This window comes from Xiphophorus maculatus, chromosome 11 (genome assembly GCF_002775205.1).
Source record: "Xiphophorus maculatus strain JP 163 A chromosome 11, X_maculatus-5.0-male, whole genome shotgun sequence".
NCBI classification, from domain to species: Eukaryota; Metazoa; Chordata; class Actinopteri; order Cyprinodontiformes; family Poeciliidae; genus Xiphophorus; species Xiphophorus maculatus.
In genome coordinates this window covers 16,524,131-16,543,610 of record NC_036453.1, presented here as the reverse complement: position 1 = coordinate 16,543,610, position 19,480 = coordinate 16,524,131, and the positions used below count along the sequence as shown (strand labels likewise).

Genomic DNA, 19,480 nt, shown 5'->3' with positions numbered 1-19,480 from the left:
CTTTTAGCACTTCTAATGGATTCCTCTGATTGTATGCTAAATTAGCCTCATGTGCATTATAAGTGTATTGAGGCAGCACAAAGTCAGAGTGTCCCATTGAAAATGCATTGGCTTCCAATGTGTTTAAGTGGGTTTTCACATCTGATATGTAGACTTGGTTTGATTGGGGACCAGATTTGCGATATTTGCTACATTTTCAGCTGATGCGGTTCGCTCTCACACTGCACTGTATCAAACTAGCCTTTGAAAAATGTGTTCACTCCCTCGCCTGCGATGGCCACTGAGAGAAGCAATACAGAAACCTCTGAAGAAGACAGAAGAAGAAGCAGTGCAACTTTCTTCTTCGCAAAATGTAAGCAAAAATGGAGTGGCGTCAGATTTTAGAGATTGTAGGGTTTCTCTTTTTTCTTTGGTAAAAGATCACAAACCACTCTTCCCGCTAGCGCCAGACACAAGTGTTTGTTTTGGTTGCACTTACCCAGAATGCCCTGCGCTGTTGACGGCTTACTGCTTTTGGAGCGGTTTCGTCTGCTTGCTGCTCTCACATGCATTCGAACCACACCAGAGCTCTCTTCAACAGATCAAAGGCCTAGGTTTTTAGGTTGACTGGAGTTTGCTTTTTCGGTTCAAATCGCAGTTTGAATTCACATTCACACATCCCCAAAGGAACAAGACTTTCTAGACAAATGAGCTAGAGTTGGATTAAAGTGGATTAAACCCAGCTGATGGTGCTAAGATTAGACTTCCTAAAAAAGTATTTGGAAAACTGACAAGTCTTTCAATGCTCATCTCAAGTAATGTTTGATCTGTTTATCTGTGATTTGTCCTACACCTAAAAGGAGGTTTGTTAACGTTATTGACCTACAGTGAATTTCCTCTTCTGGTTTATGTGTGTGGGTGGTGGTCAGAGAATGAGAGACACCAACCGCTGGAGTGAAACAAACATTGCAACTTTCGGGGAGGTTGTTGATTATTTTTCGCTGTCGAAGTAACAGCGCTGTAATCTGACCTGATAGAGTTTGGATATCAGGTTGCAAATCTTGGCTGTTTTTAAACACAGCGAATGTTGCTACTGCGTTTGTCAAACACATTTCCTGACAGCAGTAATTAGCTCGACAGACACCGAGTTTGTTCCTTTTTCTCTGCTGATCGATTCGTTGCAATTGGGTGGCAGGCAGGTCAATCAATCTATTGAGTTGGGTGTGCCTGGATTTTAGATATAAAAAACTGCATGAATGGATGGATTTTAGCAGACAGTTGTAATGTTTAGACTCTGTATGATGGAGCTTTGCTGCTGCGCTACACAATAAAGAAACCAGCTCTGTGGACATGACAGGTAAACAAAGAGGGAAGCCACTCCCTACCTGTTGGGTGGAAGTGGCTATGAGCAGCGAGGGTGAGGGGAAGTGTTGGTCAGGGGGAGGAGAATCACCTAAAATCATTCTGACCTGTTAGAGTAAAATTGAGCGACGTGAGTGTACCTCCATTTCCCATCACCTGAATATGCACAAAGATCAGGTGACAGAGTATTTCTCCATGTGTGTTTAGTTTAAACTAGACCCTGCTGTAGATCATTCCCAACAATTGTTTCCTTCAGGTGTAAGATGGGTTTCTGGACCATTGAACCACTTGGTTCTCTCTAGCAGGCTGACACTCGCTTCCTTCTCGCAGGTGAAAACCTAATCCCAGTCAAACACCTGTTTTCTCTTTTTGCTCTCCTCCCTCTCATTCCAATAGATCATTTCTATATTTCCTATTTGTACTCGTTTATGTACATTTATGTGCTCACTGACATATTATCGCTCCCTCTCTGGGTTACTGCCTCCTCATTTCTGAGCTGGAGCGCTCCAGCGGTTCAGCAGTCACTCGCGGCTCCAGCCTGTGTGAATCTGTTGCCTGTAGAAAAGCTTGTGTCGGGTGTCTGGAGCAGACAGGGAGAGGCAGGAGGAGATGCGAGACCTCGTCGATTGGTGGTCACTATGATGCGAGTTAAAGCGGCGGATCCTTATCATTTCTCCTGTGCCCCCGACTCCGTGGATGGCTGTGTATGTCTGTGGTCTGTGTTTCTGTGTGTGTGAACAGAGATAGGCGACACCAGTCAGGAGAGGGAGGGGAGGAGTGAGGAAAAAGGGGGATTACATCATTGCTGTAAGACTGGTGACTTTTCTCATCAGACTGCAGGGGGCTCTCTGATTTGTTCTGTTCTATTATTTCCTCTGATGTTCTTCTTTTCATTTTGCTCCCCTTCTGTCAGCCATCAATGTTCTCCCTTCTCCTTCTGTCTCTTTTCTCTTCCTGTCTTTTTCCTTGAAGGGCTGTGCCAGCGAGTAACTTCCCCTCAGCATCAGTGGGAACTAAGCACGTCGTGAGCGATAGGGCTCTCTGAGTGCTATATTTAGAAACCTGGCTGATATTCTTGTCTGTGGTGCCGGTGGCGGCGCTCCTCTGGGCTCACAGTCTGGGCTTCAGGACAGACGTGCTGCAAGTCCTAAGTTGTCCAAGCCGTCCAGCTTTCCCACTTCACTCAGTCGCTTGCTCTGCTGCTCATTTTCTCTTCCTCGCAGCGCTTTTGTTCCCCTGCTTCTCAGTGACAGTATCCCATCGCCAGCTCTCCTCCAGCGGCTCCACTCTGCCTTACGTCATGCAGTCACTTCTATCTCTCACCTGTCCTGTTTCCCACGCTCAGCCTCACTTCTTCTCCCTCTATTGCTCTGCTGATAGCTCTCCCCTCCTCCACTCAGTCACCTCATCTTTCATGCTTATCACCCAGTGCATAATGGGAAGCTCTCCTCCCTGACCTTAGTAAGGCACCACAATGTTCTGCCCTGTCCTTCAATTTCTGGATCAACTGCAACTTTTCCCTTTTTTTTGGTCTATTCTTATTTAGAGAATAATGACCTCTTTTTTTTCCCCCTTGTCTGATTTTAAAAGGGTTTGATGACTGAATCAAACACCAGTTGAAAGAAGGTTTTATGATGCGGAGGGGAAAGTGGGAGGTTTATTCACATGCCTTGCAGGGAAGGATAATACATCTTTGTTCCAGTAAGTTCTGGGCTGTGTGTAGATGGCAAGAGAGGCTTTAAACCTCACCTTTAGAAAACTGCTGCAAAAAGTGAAATCTTGGCATCGCCGAGTCATAATATCCACCATTAGATGCTGTATGTCAGCCAGTTTGGGAGTGAAACCAGAAAATAAATCTTTTCTTGTCTGCATATGGACTTCACAGTGGAGCAGTTTGCAGCAATGTGTCTTTGCAGGACACCCTTAGGTGTGATGTCGTGGGTGGTTGTGTGTGTGTGTGCGTGGGTGCGTGTGTGTGTGTGTGTGTGTGCGCATTGTTGTTTGACATGTGTCTCTGTGTTGACCTGTCCTAGGTGTGTCTCACCTCTAGCCCAATGACTGCTGGAGGTAGTGTTGATAGGCGGATTGATGGATGTTCTGCATACCAAACATAAACATTTTTATGCTTTGGCTTAATTATGCAGAGACTTTTTTTTTTTTTTTTTTTTTTACCCCTCCAGGGGTCTTTTGTGGGCTCTAGTGTCCCTTAAATGACAGTAGGCTGACAGAAAACAGAGAGGGGGGAAGACATGCGGCAAATGTTGTCGGGTCCGGGAGTCGAACCCGCAACGGCCGCGTCGAGGACTCAAGTCCTCCAAATATGGGTCACGCTAACCACTACGCCACCACGGCACGCCCCAAATTATGCAGAGACTTTAACTGCAAATGTTTGATTTGGTCAGATAAGACCAAGACTAAGTTCACACAGCAGGCAAATGTGACCCAAATGTGCCCATATTTGATTTTTTATGACTGTCTGAATGGATCAATTGGATAAAAAAAATAATAAAATCTGCTACGTGCCATTTCCATGGCACGTAGCATTTTGCATTTAATCCTACTTTTATGTCATCGTATTGAGGCGTCTGTTATAATTCTGCACCAGAAGAAGCCAGACTCTCTAAATCCAAAAGTAAACAATGGTTGAAAATTATAAATATGATCCTAAGAAAGAAGTTTGTCAGTGAAGCGGATTACATCACAATGTCACCTCACCTGGTCTGAGTACACATCCAAACAGACTTCTAGAAGCAGTCAGTGCATCTTCTGCATTGACTGCATCTTCAGTGAAACACACCGAATTCTGCAGCACATCTACATGTTAAGGCTGTCAAAGTCAAGCTAGCATAACTGACCTACTTCCGTCTTCCTCTCTATTCTTCTATATTAAAACTTTTTATTGACATTTCAAATGTGATACCCTTGGGCCTTGTTAACTAGTTGTCATAATGTTGACAATTAATAGCAAAACACTGCGTCCCTTTTTCTTCTAAAATTTAGCGCGTTATGTTGACAGCTTGACAGCTAAAACCAATGATAGTTATCGACGGCGAGTCGTTACTTTGCCGTCCAGCAGGGATCTGGGAGGCAGGGTCTTGTGTGTGTGACGTCACATTTCAACTTGCCTCAAATACTTTATTGTAAGCTGTGAAACTGCAGATGTGTGCACATTAGAATAGTGTGTACACTATTCTTCTATTAGAATAGAAGTCTGTAAACATAGACTTAGGTAGACGTTATGTACTCCAGGTAAGATGCTCTCTGCTCTTAATGATAGCATGCGAAATGTACTGTTTTCACTGTGTGTGCCACATCAGTTGTTGGAGCCTTTCATGGCATTTAATTTGGGATGAAACTGATGAATTACTCTTGAATTACTCCACACATCAATATCAGTGTATATCAATATTAGTGATATACACAAATGCTGTTCTGAGATCAGCTGTGCTCCACGCAAGGTGAATAAATTTGTCACTGTGCGTTGAGCCTGCTGTCTAAAGCCGAGAGATTTCCCAAGCCTCCTCACACATCTGCTGTGATAACCAGCCATTTGGTTTCCCTCACTACAACGGGTGATTTTTATTAGTCGCCTTTTCTCTTTCTGTAATCACCAGATCCTGCCCGTGTGGTAAACATGCCATCTGTCATTTATGTGGCCATTGGTCTCCCAGGCTTCATCCGCTGCCCAGTAGATGCCAACCCCCCTCTAACTCTGGTTAAGTGGAAAAAAGACGGGCTCCCTCTACGGATAGACAAGGTGATTCAGTTCGGTTTTGGACGCCTTCATTTGAGGAAATCTGTGCCTTTATTTTTACAAACTTCTAGATAGTGTAGTAAAAATGTACATATTCAGGATTTGTTATGCAGTGGATAAACCATTTCGATTATTTATCACAGTACCCTGGTTGGAGCCAGATTGATGATGGGAGCATCCGTGTTGCAGAGGTGACAGAGGATTCTCTTGGCACCTACACCTGCATGCCTTACAATGCCCTGGGATCCATGGGATGGTCTCCTCCTGCTCCCCTGGTGCTAAAGGTAAACACAACAGCAGCACAGCAGCTGATCTGGACTTCACATAAACCGTTTAGCCTTTTCTCACACTGATTACCCACCTACAGTGGATATGCTTTAAATTATAGTCAAATCTCTATTGTTACTTTTACTTTACCTCTGCCTAGAACTAAAGAAGACGAAAACAGCTGTGTATAGAGAAATTGCACGTTGTAACATTCTGCCTTCTGTAATTATATTAACTGCTGATCATGTAAATTGTAAAAAGAACCGATGGAATGGGTGAACATAATTATTACTGTTTGTTTTTAGTAGGGATGCACCGATCCACTTCTTTCTCTTCTGATACCAATGCAGATATGTAACGGGAGTCCTTAAGAAAACTTGAGGCACACTCAGCGTTTCCCTTACACATTACGGTTGTCTCGCCAATGTACAGGACCCTCCAAAATTCTCTGTGGTTCCTGGAGGGGAGTACAGGCAGGAGGCTGGAAGGGAACTTGTCATCCCATGTGAAGCAGAAGGAGATCCTTTTCCGAATATCACATGGAGGAAGGTACCACCCTCACACCTTGTTGTAGTTCCAGTTTCTTCACGTTCTTGTTAATCAGTACCTTATGGTTTACCTTACCTTATTCAGTATTTTAGTGCTTGGATTTTGCGATCTCCCCTCAGACGGAATCGACTAAGCCTCTTAACAACATTGTCCTTCTTTCTTCAGTGTTTAAGACTTTGGATTGCGTGTGCCTCTTGTTCATTGTGTCTGCTTATTTCCTCGGGCGGGGCGGACTGCAGGTGGGGAAGCCCAGTAAAAGCAAGCACAATGTTCTGCCTCGGGGCAGCTTACAGCTGAAGTCGCTCATGAAGGATGACCACGGGGAGTGGGAGTGTGTCGCCACCAACGTTGCCACAAGCATCACTGCCAGCACGCATGTCCAAGTCATAGGTACATAGAAACTAACTGCACTCCGTGATTGAATAATCTGTACGACCACTTCTAGCAAGAATAAGTTGCAGTAGTTTCTTTCTTCCTTCTATATGGTTTTATTGGTCATTGCTGTTTGCAAATGGCCTCTTAACCCTTGCCGAATTAATTGACAGCAACAGTTGCTTATCTCAGTTCACTAACCCGAACCCTTTCCTTCATGTTAACACATTCCTGTTTTAATTTCTGTAAGTTTTTCTTGTGATTTTATAGACTGTTAGTCAAACTTGGTTGGCAAGTAATTGTGCTTTGGGCTGCTTGGGTTCTTAACCTCCGTGGCTCACAGTTAATTTGTCTGGCAGGTAAACTGAATGACGTCTCCATAACAGCGACACTCAGTGACTAATATGCCCCTTTAAAAGACTTCCCCCCCATTTCCATAGGCACAAGCCCCCACGCGCCCACCAGAGTCCGCGTCGCAACCTCCTCCACCTGGGCCAACATGTCCTGGGAGGCCAGCTACGACGGAGGCTTCCAGCAGACATACTCAGTCTGGTACGGCCATGTGTGAGTCATCCCAGCATGCTTTGCTTCCTGCTTTTTCTTCCTTCATTATGTCCTTATTTTGTTGCTGGATATGTCTTTCCTAGGGTTACGTTCAGAGCAGTTGTAAAACCGCAGAAATGGGGAAAGTACAAGGAAATCCAGTTTCAGTGAGTTTTTAAAGACAAAAAAAAAAAAGAAAGGTGATTGCAACCTATCTGAACATGACCCAACTCTACCCTGCTGCTGCCGCTGCATCGCTCTGCTTGACTGGGCCTCAGTTGAAATGCTTGTTGTAGCTAATACTTAATACAATGGAAACATTGTGTGACATGATAAGAATCTGAGCAAGCCGTTACAGTCTATGGAGCAAGTTGATTTCTAAGTTGAAATGTATTTGATAAAAAAAAAAGAGCAGAATTTTGTCATAATCCTCTTTTAAAAAGCTCTCATTGTATGTGAACTTGAATATATTCAAACTGAGTAAAGGAAAAATGTTTACAAGCAAATTCCTAAACTCCCTCATGAAATGTTCTCCTGAATTGTCTTGACTTGGAGCATGCTGGCTGCTTTGTGTTAATTATGACACTGACAGCCCACAAGTAATCCACAAAACCACTACAAACAAAACTAGAAATAGTTTTTATTGGTCTATAACATCAACCTGAGATGCCATGTCTTCAACACAACGATGAACAGAAGATGATTTAATTGATCATTTAGTTACAGTGGAGACTGAGCCTTCATGACATCACACCTGACCAAATATTTAACTTGGTAATCAGGATAGTAAATAGCTAGCTCATTCTGCTGTTGGACAGTGACTCAGAGTAACTTTGGTGTTTGAAATTTGAATGTCCTACAAATAAACTGTGGAGCAAAATGATGAAAGAAAAATCTAAGTCTGTCTAAGCATTTAGGCCACGTGTCAAACTCAAGGCCCGTGGGCCAAATCCAGTCCACCACAGCTTTTCATGTGGCCCTCTAGATTCTAGACTAGACACTATGTTTACTTAAATATTACCTTATCAATCAAGTCAGTGCAGTTTTTATCTGTTTACTGCCAAATTATATCAATCATTTCCTCCAGTTTTTTATTAGGATTATCGTGGAAATTCACAAAAAATTAACAAATCCCTGCACTTTTTTTGTACTAATAATTTGGAGCTTATTGCAGATTTTTCTCAAAAGTTGTCAAAAGCTTTCTTACTTGTACAAAACAGCTGCCTCAGCCTTAAATGATGTCAGATTATTGTCCATAATCTATACAGCGAGTAATAAAAAGTCGCATTTACCGTCATAAATAAGTGCAAATCTCGCAAACATTTCCACAATTGAGAAAAACTTTGTGTTTTATTGCAAAAAATCACAAAAGGAATCACAAAAGCCTGGAGGGACTGAAAAGATGTTCAATAATGTTTTAATTTTAAGAATTCATTAATATTTTAACAGTTTGTGAACAGGTTTTATCAATACAATCTGGCACAACCAGCCCTTTAAGAGCATTCCTGATCTTGATTTGGCCCAAAACGAAAATGAGTTTGACACCCCTGATTTAGGCTATCAACATTGTAACACAGTATGTGTAGCTATAATTATGTGGTATAATAATAAAAAAAGTGATGGTAAACTACAGTGCATGATAATCAAGTCTGAATTGTGTAAAAAGGGAATATATTTAAAGTACAAGGTGACAGAGGTGAAAAAAATCTGTCAAATCCTAATTTTATTCTGATCACTGCCACCCATCATGTTTTATTAATAAAGTGAAGTAACCAGAGAGCAGAACGAATAGGAAAACAATCAGACAGCGGCTTTAATTAAAGATATTCATACTGACAGCGAGCCTGTGTGATCAGCACTCGGATGGCCGGTGTCACTGCAGCCCTGCTGTCATTTAGAAGAGCCTTCAAAACGCCGCGGATGGATTCCTGCACAGCTGACTTTGTCACACCGCTTAATAGAAAATGTGCAGTGACTCGGAAACGTATTCACGCCCCTTGAATGTCTAGTTTTTGTTACATCAAAAAATACATAACCCATAAACGGAGTGAATATTGATACAATCACTTATTTTATGTTAGATATTTTTATTGAACTGTGATTATTTTTTTCAAATCAGTTTTCAATTTGATGTTAAAGTTTGTTTGTTTTTTGTCGAAAAGGCCAAATTGTGTTGATCACTGATGATTTGTAAAAGCAATAAAAAGTGTAAAACCTCCAAGGGAGTGCTTTTTCATAGGCACTGTAAATATAGTTACATATATTTCATTGGAAATTTATACATCAGATCAACACAAAATAGTGCATTATTGTAAACGTCAAGTGGAAGGACGCATGGTTTTGAAAACACTTCCCAGAGTGAATGCTTTGTGGCATGTAATATGTACCAGATCTGCGCATGTTGACTATGAAAGGCTGGCCCACCTTTCATTACTCATCAAGCTCAGTCAGCCCGAGTAGAGGGAGACCTCAATTACTGTGTCTTTCCAAAGACTTAGTTCTGGTCTTTGACTGGGCCATTCCAATATATAAATCTTTTTTTAAAATCTAAATCATTCCATTACAACTCTGGATTCCTAGGATGGATATCCTGCCGGACGGTATACCTCTGCCACAGCCTCAAGACTTTTGATCTCTAACAAGATTTCTTCACGTATTTACTTCCATTAACTTTTTCATGAACTTTGACCTGCTGTCTTGTCCCTGTTAAAATAAAGCCTCCACACAGCATAATCCTGTCACCACCGAGGTTGGTGTGCTTAGGGTGATGTGCTGTGTTACTTTTTTTCTCTTATGGTTTCCTATTAACATTGGCTTTCATGTTGCCTTAAGGTCCATACTTTGGCACAAATCTTTTTTTACTCTGAGCAGGTGGTTTCTGATTGCACTGGGCTTTACGTAGACAAATTAAAGAAAATGGGACTGAATGTTAATGTATTCTCCTGATTTCAATTTGTAAAAATAATAACAATAAAAAAAAACATGTTAGTTTCCTTCTACCTTACATTTATTAATTACTTTGTGTTGGTCTTTCACAACAACATCCCAATGAAATGTTTTGAAATTAAAAAGATCACGAGCTCTGAATACTTTTTCAAGGTACAATATTAAATGCACTGTAGAAATGTAAACATCACATTTATAACCTTTTAAAACTGTACTGTACTAAAACTGCAGTTTGTATATTTTTAGCTCCTGTTATTGTATACATTTATACAACCCTGTATTTCTTTACAGTAAATAAGTGCTATGGATACAGTTGCAAAGTTATTGCATGTGTGTAGTTGTGTGCTTCAGTTGGTGATGGAGATCTTTCAGTGTGAGTGTATGGCATGGCCAAATGGCAAAATGCAAAGCTAAATGCAGCATGACGTTGATACTATTAACTGGCTGCCATGTTCTGAATAAAGAATAAACTGCATTAAAATTTTAATGTTTTAGTGAATTGCTGCAGAAAGAAAGAAAGAAAGAATCTTCCAATGTAATTGACATATTTACTGCCTCGGCAACTGTTAGCTGAAGCTAAGCCCAGCAGTCTGCAGTTTGGAACTGAATCACAAACTTAGCATAAACAAGCAGTGGCCTTGCTGCTTGTTGTGTCAAACTGGTCGTGCTATATTGAATTAAGGAGGCAGACATGGTGTGTTACACACAGATTACCATGGAGGTACATCACAGCTAACCTGACCATGTTCCACATGCAAGATAAACAGTTGTCAGGTTCGCTATTTCCTGTATGCATTGACCAAGCTAACTGCTCTGGAAGTTGATGACTGTGTGTATATGGCAGCCATGTTGGATTTTACAGTCAGGATCTTCTTCATTTGTAGTTATGGAGTTGTTCAAGTGTAACACACCAACAGTGTGTTTCCATCAACTACCCAAAAGATGAAGTCATAGCCAGTTTCTAAAGGCATCAATAAGTGTTAGAGACATGAACAAGAGGACCACTGACACAGTTCCATTATTTTACTGTCCTTTTCCCCCCCATGCATGTCTTCCTGTTTGTCCATTCACATTTCACTTCTGCTCAGGCTGAAGAGGGAGCGTTTAGGTCCACACGACTGGGTTTCCATACCGGTACCTGGAGGCCAGGACTGGATGGTGGTGCCGGGCTTGGAGCCAGAGACAACGTACCAGTTTAGTGTCCTGGCCCAAAATAAGCTTGGCACAGGCCCCTTCAGCGAGGTCGTCACTGTGAACACTCTAGGTGAGTATAACAGCCACTCACTGGGAAGAAATCCTAAGTTAATGTGACTTTAAAGGCTGGGTGAATACAAATGCAAGTAAACCACCTGTTTAATTGTTATGTTAAGTCACAGTACACTTCTATGTTCATAAATATTATCAGGTAATTTTTTTTACCGGATAGATGAGTGAGTGCTGCTTCTGTAAGGTTGCTCAGAACGCATTTCTGTCTGTGAAAGGCGCTTTATAAATAAAATCTACTCACTTACTTATCTTCAGTGCTGCTCAGGTCTGTAGGGGTGAGCATGTGGCTGCTGATCGAGCTTTTCAGAGCAGCTGCAAAAGCAAACGAGTTGGATTAGCAGAGCTTGCCAAAAACCAATGGTGTGGAATATAATCTCTGCTATCTGAATATTGAGCTGTTAGCAAGTTATGGTGGTTGTGTGTGGCAGTAGTATTATACAGAAACAATGTCTTTAGTAAGAGGTCTTCAGATGTGTTGCAAGCCTGACTGCTACTGGAGATCCTTCCTGCCCACAGCATCACCATCCACCATGACTGTGTGAAGACACTTGGATGATATGAGTTATTACAACATTAAATTTTCCCTCTGAAACAAAATATTTTAAATTGAATTAAATTTTAATCAAATATTTAGAACATATATTTTAAACTCAGCATCTTGTTCCCAGTCAAAGGACTTTTTAATTGTTTTTATTTTAATTTTGTTTTTTGCAAAGATTGATTCAGGGTTTCTATTGCTTAAATCTAAAGTCATAATTACTTTTTTAACATCTTAAAAGTGATTGTTGTTCTAATTTAGTAAAGGTGTCCTTTTGTTTAACCAGCAGTTATCAGAGTAACTGGTATGGGTTTAGTTTGGTTATTTCAGCTCTGAGGCGAGGGTTGCTAATGTTGCTCAGTCTAAGTGCAAATGAAGCTGTCACAGATTATTATTCAAAGATAAGTGACATGCTGAAAATGGAGATAACTAACCGCGCTGCACCACTTTATGTGTGAGCCAAGGAGGAGAAACCCAGAGGTCAAAGCTTTCTGCTGCTGGGTTGCTCCTGCTCTCTCTTTTTCTTTCTCTCTCTCTCTCACTTAGAAGCATTCCATCCTTCATCTCTAAATAAATTTAAAAAATCTACAGATTTCATATTTCTTGGTTCTACTCAAGAAGGAACCAGTGGAGCTGGTAGATATGCTGACAATCAGTATTTTGGCTCTGGAGTCTTTTTTGGCCTCTGCACAATTTTTATTGCAAGATTTTGAAGTGGAGCTGTGATTCCAAACACTCGGTTTTGTTAAAATGCAATATTGTAATTTAAAAAAAATTTCAAATGGTAAAAGTAGTGAAGTTGCACCTTGAAGAACACACGCTTTGTATAGGACATTCTTGAACCTTGCAAAAGTTTTCACACCCCTTGAACTTCTCTTGTGTTATGCTACACTTAGAAACTACAGTCAATTTAATTGGGATTTTTGTACTAGACCAAGATGAAGGAATGCAATACTGTGAAATGAAAGGAAAATAATACTTGGCTTTCCCATATAAAAAAAAACATCTTTAAAATATGGTGTGCGTTCTGACTGGAGCACCTGCTTCCACAAATAGATCACTTGCGGATTTCTTTTAGCAATTTCTTCCATTTTTTCCACTCCTTTGTATAAGCTAGGTTTCTGGAGCATATGACTACAGTTGCTCTCACCTGAGATATGAATCTCTGCAGCTCCTCCAGAGCTCTCACCTCTTGGTTTTTGCCCTGATTAAAGCTTTTCTTTCCCAGCCTGTTCATTTAGGTGGACGTCCATTTCTCAGTAGAAATGTTTCCATGTTTAGATCATGGACGGAACAGCACTCTTTCAAATGTTTAAAGTTTGAGGTAGCATTTTATACTCTTTTCAGATTATTGAAACAAACTGTTATGCACAGCTTTGTGTTGGTTTGACACATGGAAATCCCAATTAAAAAAACAAAGTTTGTGGTGCAAAAGTTGAAAGCAGTGAACTGCACATGGCCAAAACCTTCTCTTGCTTCATAATTTGTGGACTTCTGGGCAAGCATTTTGTCGTGAAATGTCGAGAATTGTAACGAAACAGAAGCTTACCTCAAGAAAAGTCTTCAATCTTAAACCATGTAGACAGATCACTGATGCTGATATGCTCTTTCAGTATTTCCTACAAGTACCCCTGAACCATTGGTGCTGCTTACCCCACCACGGTGCCTCACAGCCAATCGCACGCAGCAGGGAGTCCTGCTCACCTGGATCCCACCTGCCAATCACACAGCACCTATCCAGCATTATGTAATGGAGTTCCGTCTGGGGGAACGATGGGAGATCTTGGATGACAGCATTCCTGCAGGAGAGTTGGAGCTGCTCGCCCGAGACCTTATCCAGGTAGAACACATCCCAGGCGCTCTGCCAAATCCTGACTGGTTGTCTTTTCAGTGCTTAGAGGCGATCAGGGTTTTTGGGGGTTATGTTGCTTTGCCTTCCTTTTGAGAAGTGACCACATTTACTCAATGAGATTAAGATGCAATGACTGTTCCTGCTCACAGATCTTTGAGTCGCCTTTTTCAAATTTTTGCCTTGTACAATGTTGCTCAAAAAAACATAGGTCTTTGTTGATGTTTTTGGGCTCAATTGTAAGGAACCTCAGTTCTGTTGTGTAAGAACTATCAGCTTCTTAAAGAGACAGAGGCCCAATTTCAAGGCTTTAATTTAGTAAATCAAATAACTTTTAAGTCAGGTTTGATATATGCCACATTTTTATAACAACTTAATTTAAAACAGTTACTTGATTGTGCTATAAAACACACCTTGAGTGATTCATCAGAGAAAATAACTTTGTGTGCGTCTTCTAATGTCAATCTTTGTCCTTCCTAAAGAATTTCAGTCTCTTTTGTGATGTTTCCTTCATTAAAGGGTGTTTTTGTTGCCCTTCTTGTCAAAAAGACAGTGATCTAAATGCATTTATCTCCCTGTTTGAGCAGAAACTCTCATGACTACTCGCTGCTGATGTTAAGCAAAATCTGCATGATTCTAAAACACCCTCTGTTGGTGGAGATCCTGGTACTCCGTGCACACTTTTGGATCGTGATCACTGCAGCTGAGCTTCTCACCCTAAAGCTCTTGGTGATCCAGAAAACTGTGCTTTGAGCTGCGATATTTTTAGCAGCAGTTAGCTTAAAAGTCAGAACCTTATGACACAAAGAAACCATGTCTGCATGACAAGACTTTTAAACACATCTGTCCCTCTGTTATAGCAAGCAGTCTGCTAATTAGTCTGAGAAATTGATTTGAGCCAATCATTTTGTGCAAAATTCGGTGTCATATAGTAAACTCTTTAAGCTAATAAAGGTTTTTCATTATTAACTGATAAATATTTAACTTTCTGAAGTAACGCAGCGTGTTTTGTGACTGCATCTAGAAGTTGAAGGTGTGATGTGGGGGGCCTGTACGACGATCACTAATTAGCCTCACATGTCAGCTCACCACAAATAAAACAGTTTCATTAACACTATCGTGTTCCGTGCAATAATATGCCGTCACGTTCGGCACGGTTGTCATAGTAACAGGGCAGGTGTGCACAAGCTGATTAGGCTGACTCTGTGGGCTTCTGTGTTACGGTTTAGTTCTGGATCGGTGTAAAACGTGCAGTGAATCTATAGATTTTATCTCAGTAAGACATAACACTAAAACATGAAACTAATAAATTCATTTTAACAGAACGCTAAAGTAGAAAAAAGGCAAAGAAAGAAAAACCTTGAGCGTAAAACTGGTGCGCTCTGAGTAAACGGTCGTTTTCTTGCAGCCCAGCGCCGCCGCAACATGTTTGAGCATCTTTCTTTAATCTAGCTGCCACTTTCAGGTCCACAAAAGTGCTTTTATTTCTCCTTGCTCTTCCCGCAGACACCCACACACACTTCATCTCTCTTGTTGCCTCACTCAAACACACACATTACACCTGGGTTGTGTAACTTCGCTGCTGCGGATTTCGTCCTCTGTGGTTAAAGCACTTAAACCACAAGGTTTGTTCAGTCTGCTGTTCTCCGTATTTGCGTATGTGTGAAAGTGAATGTTTGCACTGATCACATTGCTCAATCTGTCCATCTCTGCCGACAGCTCAGTGTGAAGCCAGCTGAATTGCAAAGTGTCTTGAAGCAAGTAGTAAACAGGACGACCCGAGATCATCGAGTCGAAAAAGATTAAATACGTTCTGTACTTCCATGTCGGTTATTTAGACGTGTGGTTCATCTGCTCCTTTAATTTCAGCCTGTTTTCTCCTCCTTTAGCACCGCTTCATTTGCACCGCTTCATTTCCAGATGCTTTACGTGGGAATGATGTGACACCTTAGAGAGAAGAAACTCCACTTTTTTCTCCTGTCATTTTGGTGCAAACTTCAGACTCTGACAGAAATACTGAAGCTGCCAGAAGAAATGCACTGATGGATGTGACTTGGTGCACAAGCAAACCAGTGATGGCTGCGTAAAAAAAAAAAAAAAGCTGGAACATAATCAAAGGCCCTCTATGGGATTTCCATTGTGGCATCACTATTGTAGTGTTATTAGGCTGTTGCTGGGGTGTTGGGCAGCCAATCAGAACAGTGAGTGAAGGTCAGCAGATATGCATTGGACCGCATTACCAGCACATGATGGAGTCTGCTGATGGTCATATTATGGATTTGCGTGACTGTCATTTCTGGATGCCTGGCACTCTGATATCTATATGTAACACATGCTGGGAAACTGAATAGGACGACTACTGATGAAAACCCTAACACAACCCACATTGGCCTCTGCCAAGTCCCGACACTTCTGTATGACGCAAATAGGAGACATTTTTTCTTCCTGTTGACCTTCACTCGCGGCTTTAGCCAGCACAGTCCAGCAACATATATACAGTATATATATATATATATATATATATATATATATATATATATGTATGTATGTATGTATGTATGTATGTGTATATATATATATATATATATATATATATATATATATATATATATATATGTATGTATGTATGTATGTATGTGTATATATATATATATATATATATATATATATATATATATATACTGAGATATATATGTATGTATGTATATGACATTACTGAGTACATGTAATTAATTATTTGAATTTTAATTGAAGAGAAAATGTCGACAAAATAAGCAACATTTTCAATTCAAAAACCTCTTTTGCTGCTAAATTATGTGTTTAGCACTGAGATGCTGTTTTAGGCTTGAAGAGTTTTGCTGATAGAACAACTATTTTGAACACAACATCGACGTCTTATCCAGCGTCCCGTCAGATTGTTTTTTGAAGCAAAAACGAACTCCCAGTGGGCCAAGAGAAACAGGTTTTTGTTCAATACTGTTTGCGGAGGCTGCTTGTTCGTCAGAATTATGGGCGTACCAGAAACGCATGAATGCAAAGTTTCTGGCTGGAACTCTTGTATAAACAAAAAAGCAGTTAATGCTGTTAAGAAATTTTAAGTCATTATATATACCTTATATATATATATTGCATATGTCTGTTCTGGACTATTCATTCACTTACCTACAGCTAGTGTGATTGTCCACCAAAGGTACATCCTTATTTAGTCAAAACCAAGGAGATGACCAACTCTAGGAGGTCACAACCTGAACTTCCTGCCTCATCACATATGCGATAAAGACAGCAGATGGCTTTGGTGGGGGTCGGCAACCCACGGCTCTTTAGCGCTGCCCTAGTGGCTCCCTGGAGCTTTTCCAAAAATGTTAGAAAAAGAAAAAAGTTGGGGGTGGGAAATATATTTTTTGTTTTAATATGGTTTCTGTAGGAGGACAAACATGACACAATCATTCTTATCGTTTTCCAATGCTGTAAAAATGCGTAGAATAAAAATTACATTTCAACATTTCTGTCAACAAAGATTTGCATCATAGCCTGTGACACACGTTTCTTTCAGCTGGCGGGGCGCGAGGCAGGTGGCTGTTGTAAACAAACCAACTAGTGTGTGGTGGGCCCTGGAGAGCAAAGGGGAAAAGAGGAAAGACAGATTTGTTTTTTGGTCCAATATGGCTCTTTCAACATGTTGGGTTGCCGGCCCCTGGCTTTAGGTACCTCAGAGGATATTGAGGGGAGCTAAGAAGCTCATTGGATCGTCTAAACCGTCCCGGATCTTCTTCAGGAATGGGGCTCTGAGCATGAGTGTGTGTGCATGGTTGTTTGTCCTGCTTGTCTCTGTGTTGCCCTGTGATGAACCGGCGACCTGTCCAAGGTGGACCTTGATTCTCACCCAGTGACCACTGCAGACAGACCCCACACCACCCCACGACTCCACCACGCTGGTGTAGACGATGGATGGACCGATGGAAGGGCCTCTGAACATTTCACGGACTACTCTCTCCCTACCCATGAACTTATTGAAATGTTTCCCTGACTTTCTGCCTCAAAGGCTGAACTCCTGTTAAATTGTTGTTTATATTATCACACTTAGTTTATCTGTTCAATCTTTTTGTCAGTATTTATTTTCTACTATCTACCAAGTGAGTTTTCACACTCATGCTATAGATTTTTGATAACCTATCTAATTCAGTTTTATGCTGTTTATTATGCTCTGAAGTGGCACCATTTTACCTATTTGTACCTGGACGAGAAATGGACTTTCAGTTTTTGTGACGGGGCGGCGGTGCGCATAACATCATTGTCTTTTGCAGAGTGAGCTTCCTCAGAGTCTTCTCAGGTGGCTGGTGTAGTGGGGGAAAAAAATAAGTATTTTTAGCTCTGTGGTTGTTTGAAGCCTTTAGTCTGACCTGTTCTGCTTATTTTAACATCCTGACGGCTCCTCTGTTCTGCTCCTCCCAGGAGGCCTGGTACGAGTTTCGCATCATGGCCGTCATGGACGACATGGTCAGCGAGCCCAGTAACGTAGTGGGAGTGTCCAGCACAGGTAAGTTCTCACAAGATGCGACTTTCTGTGGTTATTTCTGTATTCTCCAAGGCAACAGGACACTTGAAGGATTCTGTATCACAATGCATTAGAAAGTGCAGCGCAGCTCGTTGGCTTTCATTCAGTTCAACCCCTTGCCTGTAACGTCTGCGCAACATCAGGCCATCCTTGCATCTCTGAGACAGATTGTTGCTACTTGTGCATTGCACCCACAGCACCTTCAACTTAACATTTTGCTCTATCAGCGCTATTTAATTAAGACTCCATTGACATGCACACTCTTTCGTGGCATTCTGATAAGTATGACATCATCAGTTTACCCAGCATCCACTGACTCTTTCGCTTTCTTTATGCTCAAAAGAGAAATAATTAGAAATCAGCCTATTTTTAGCTGCACCACTGATATCTGTTTGCTTTCTGAAATCAAGCCTCAGAATGTGATGCGGCGCCCCTGCAAAGGTCACTGAGTACACATCGTTTGGTAAAACAGCTGTTGGCAACTAATACAGAGACAGTTGTCGCTTTCATATTAGGCCTCTGCTGCCCTCTACTGGTTGTAGTTGGGGAGCTTTGAAGTAGTCGTGACCAAAACCTACTGAACATTCTTTGTTGATTTTTACACATGTCAACAATTTGACCCGCCCGCCTTATATTTAGTAGTGATCTACGATGTTTTTGCCGATTCAACATATTACAACATCAAGCTAAACCAGAGATCAAAATAGTGTAAACATAACGTAGAAGTATTCACAGTGTTTGGAACGAGGGATCTGGGATAGTGATTAATTCTTATTGTGAGCTTTTAATGGCTTAGGCCTGCAGGCATAATGAGGAAATCCACAGAGAGGGAGGCTTCTGCACCGTCCTGATTGGATGATCATTTTCCTAGTCTTCTCATCCACCTGTTTCTTCCCAAGAGTGCCCAGATTTCTCTGCTGAGCTTCAGTAATCTTGGATCACATATTCAATAAACTGACGTCACTGACAAACACATTAAACCAGCAAATGAAGGACAGGACAAAAGGTGTTCAATAAAAATCGCATCAAGTGGTATTGCAGGCGTAAAGCAAGTTGAGAATCATCAAGAATAAAAACAGAGAACCAAACACAGTTTCAACCTTCTAGTGAAGGTAAAACAAAAAATAAATGAAATAATTAAAAACATATTCAACAAAACTCTTGAAAACAGAGATTGTTCCATTTCATAAAATTTTGAAGTTTTAAAAAGAGAGTTTCAATTGATTAAGTTTTAGATGAAGAAATATGCAGAAGGGACAGAATTAGGATGAAAGATACTTCCTTTTAAAAATAAGTAATCAGTAAAGTTAACTGGATTACTGTCTTGAGGAAGTAACCAGTAATAAGTAACTATTATTTTCCAGTAACCTGACCAAACTGGTCATAAGAGGTGAGTTGTAAAAAGACTGACTAGCATGACTTGTTTTCAATGTTGGTCAGAAGAAAGGTGAAATGTTTTGCACCACTTATAAATACTGCACCAAAACCTCAAAGTTTTTC

General features: G+C 41.0%; 1 protein-coding gene across 3 annotated transcripts in view; it reads left to right on the top strand.

Moving 5' to 3' along the window:
• The window catches only part of LOC102226145 (protein turtle homolog B-like), a 97,701-nt gene that overhangs the window by 55,423 nt on the left and 22,798 nt on the right, over positions 1 to 19,480 (top strand). For 2 of the 3 annotated variants that reach the window (XM_023342498.1, XM_023342500.1), the window contains exons 8-15: positions 4,956 to 5,098; positions 5,239 to 5,379; positions 5,795 to 5,911; positions 6,151 to 6,301; positions 6,724 to 6,847; positions 10,861 to 11,036; positions 13,190 to 13,416; positions 17,878 to 17,962. In XM_023342498.1, coding sequence (XP_023198266.1) covers positions 4,956 to 5,098; positions 5,239 to 5,379; positions 5,795 to 5,911; positions 6,151 to 6,301; positions 6,724 to 6,847; positions 10,861 to 11,036; positions 13,190 to 13,416; positions 17,878 to 17,962 — 1,164 coding nt within the window. The remainder of the gene's footprint in view (positions 1 to 4,955; positions 5,099 to 5,238; positions 5,380 to 5,794; positions 5,912 to 6,150; positions 6,302 to 6,723; positions 6,848 to 10,860; positions 11,037 to 13,189; positions 13,417 to 17,877; positions 17,963 to 19,480) is intronic. The other variant, XM_023342499.1, reaches the window with a different exon arrangement.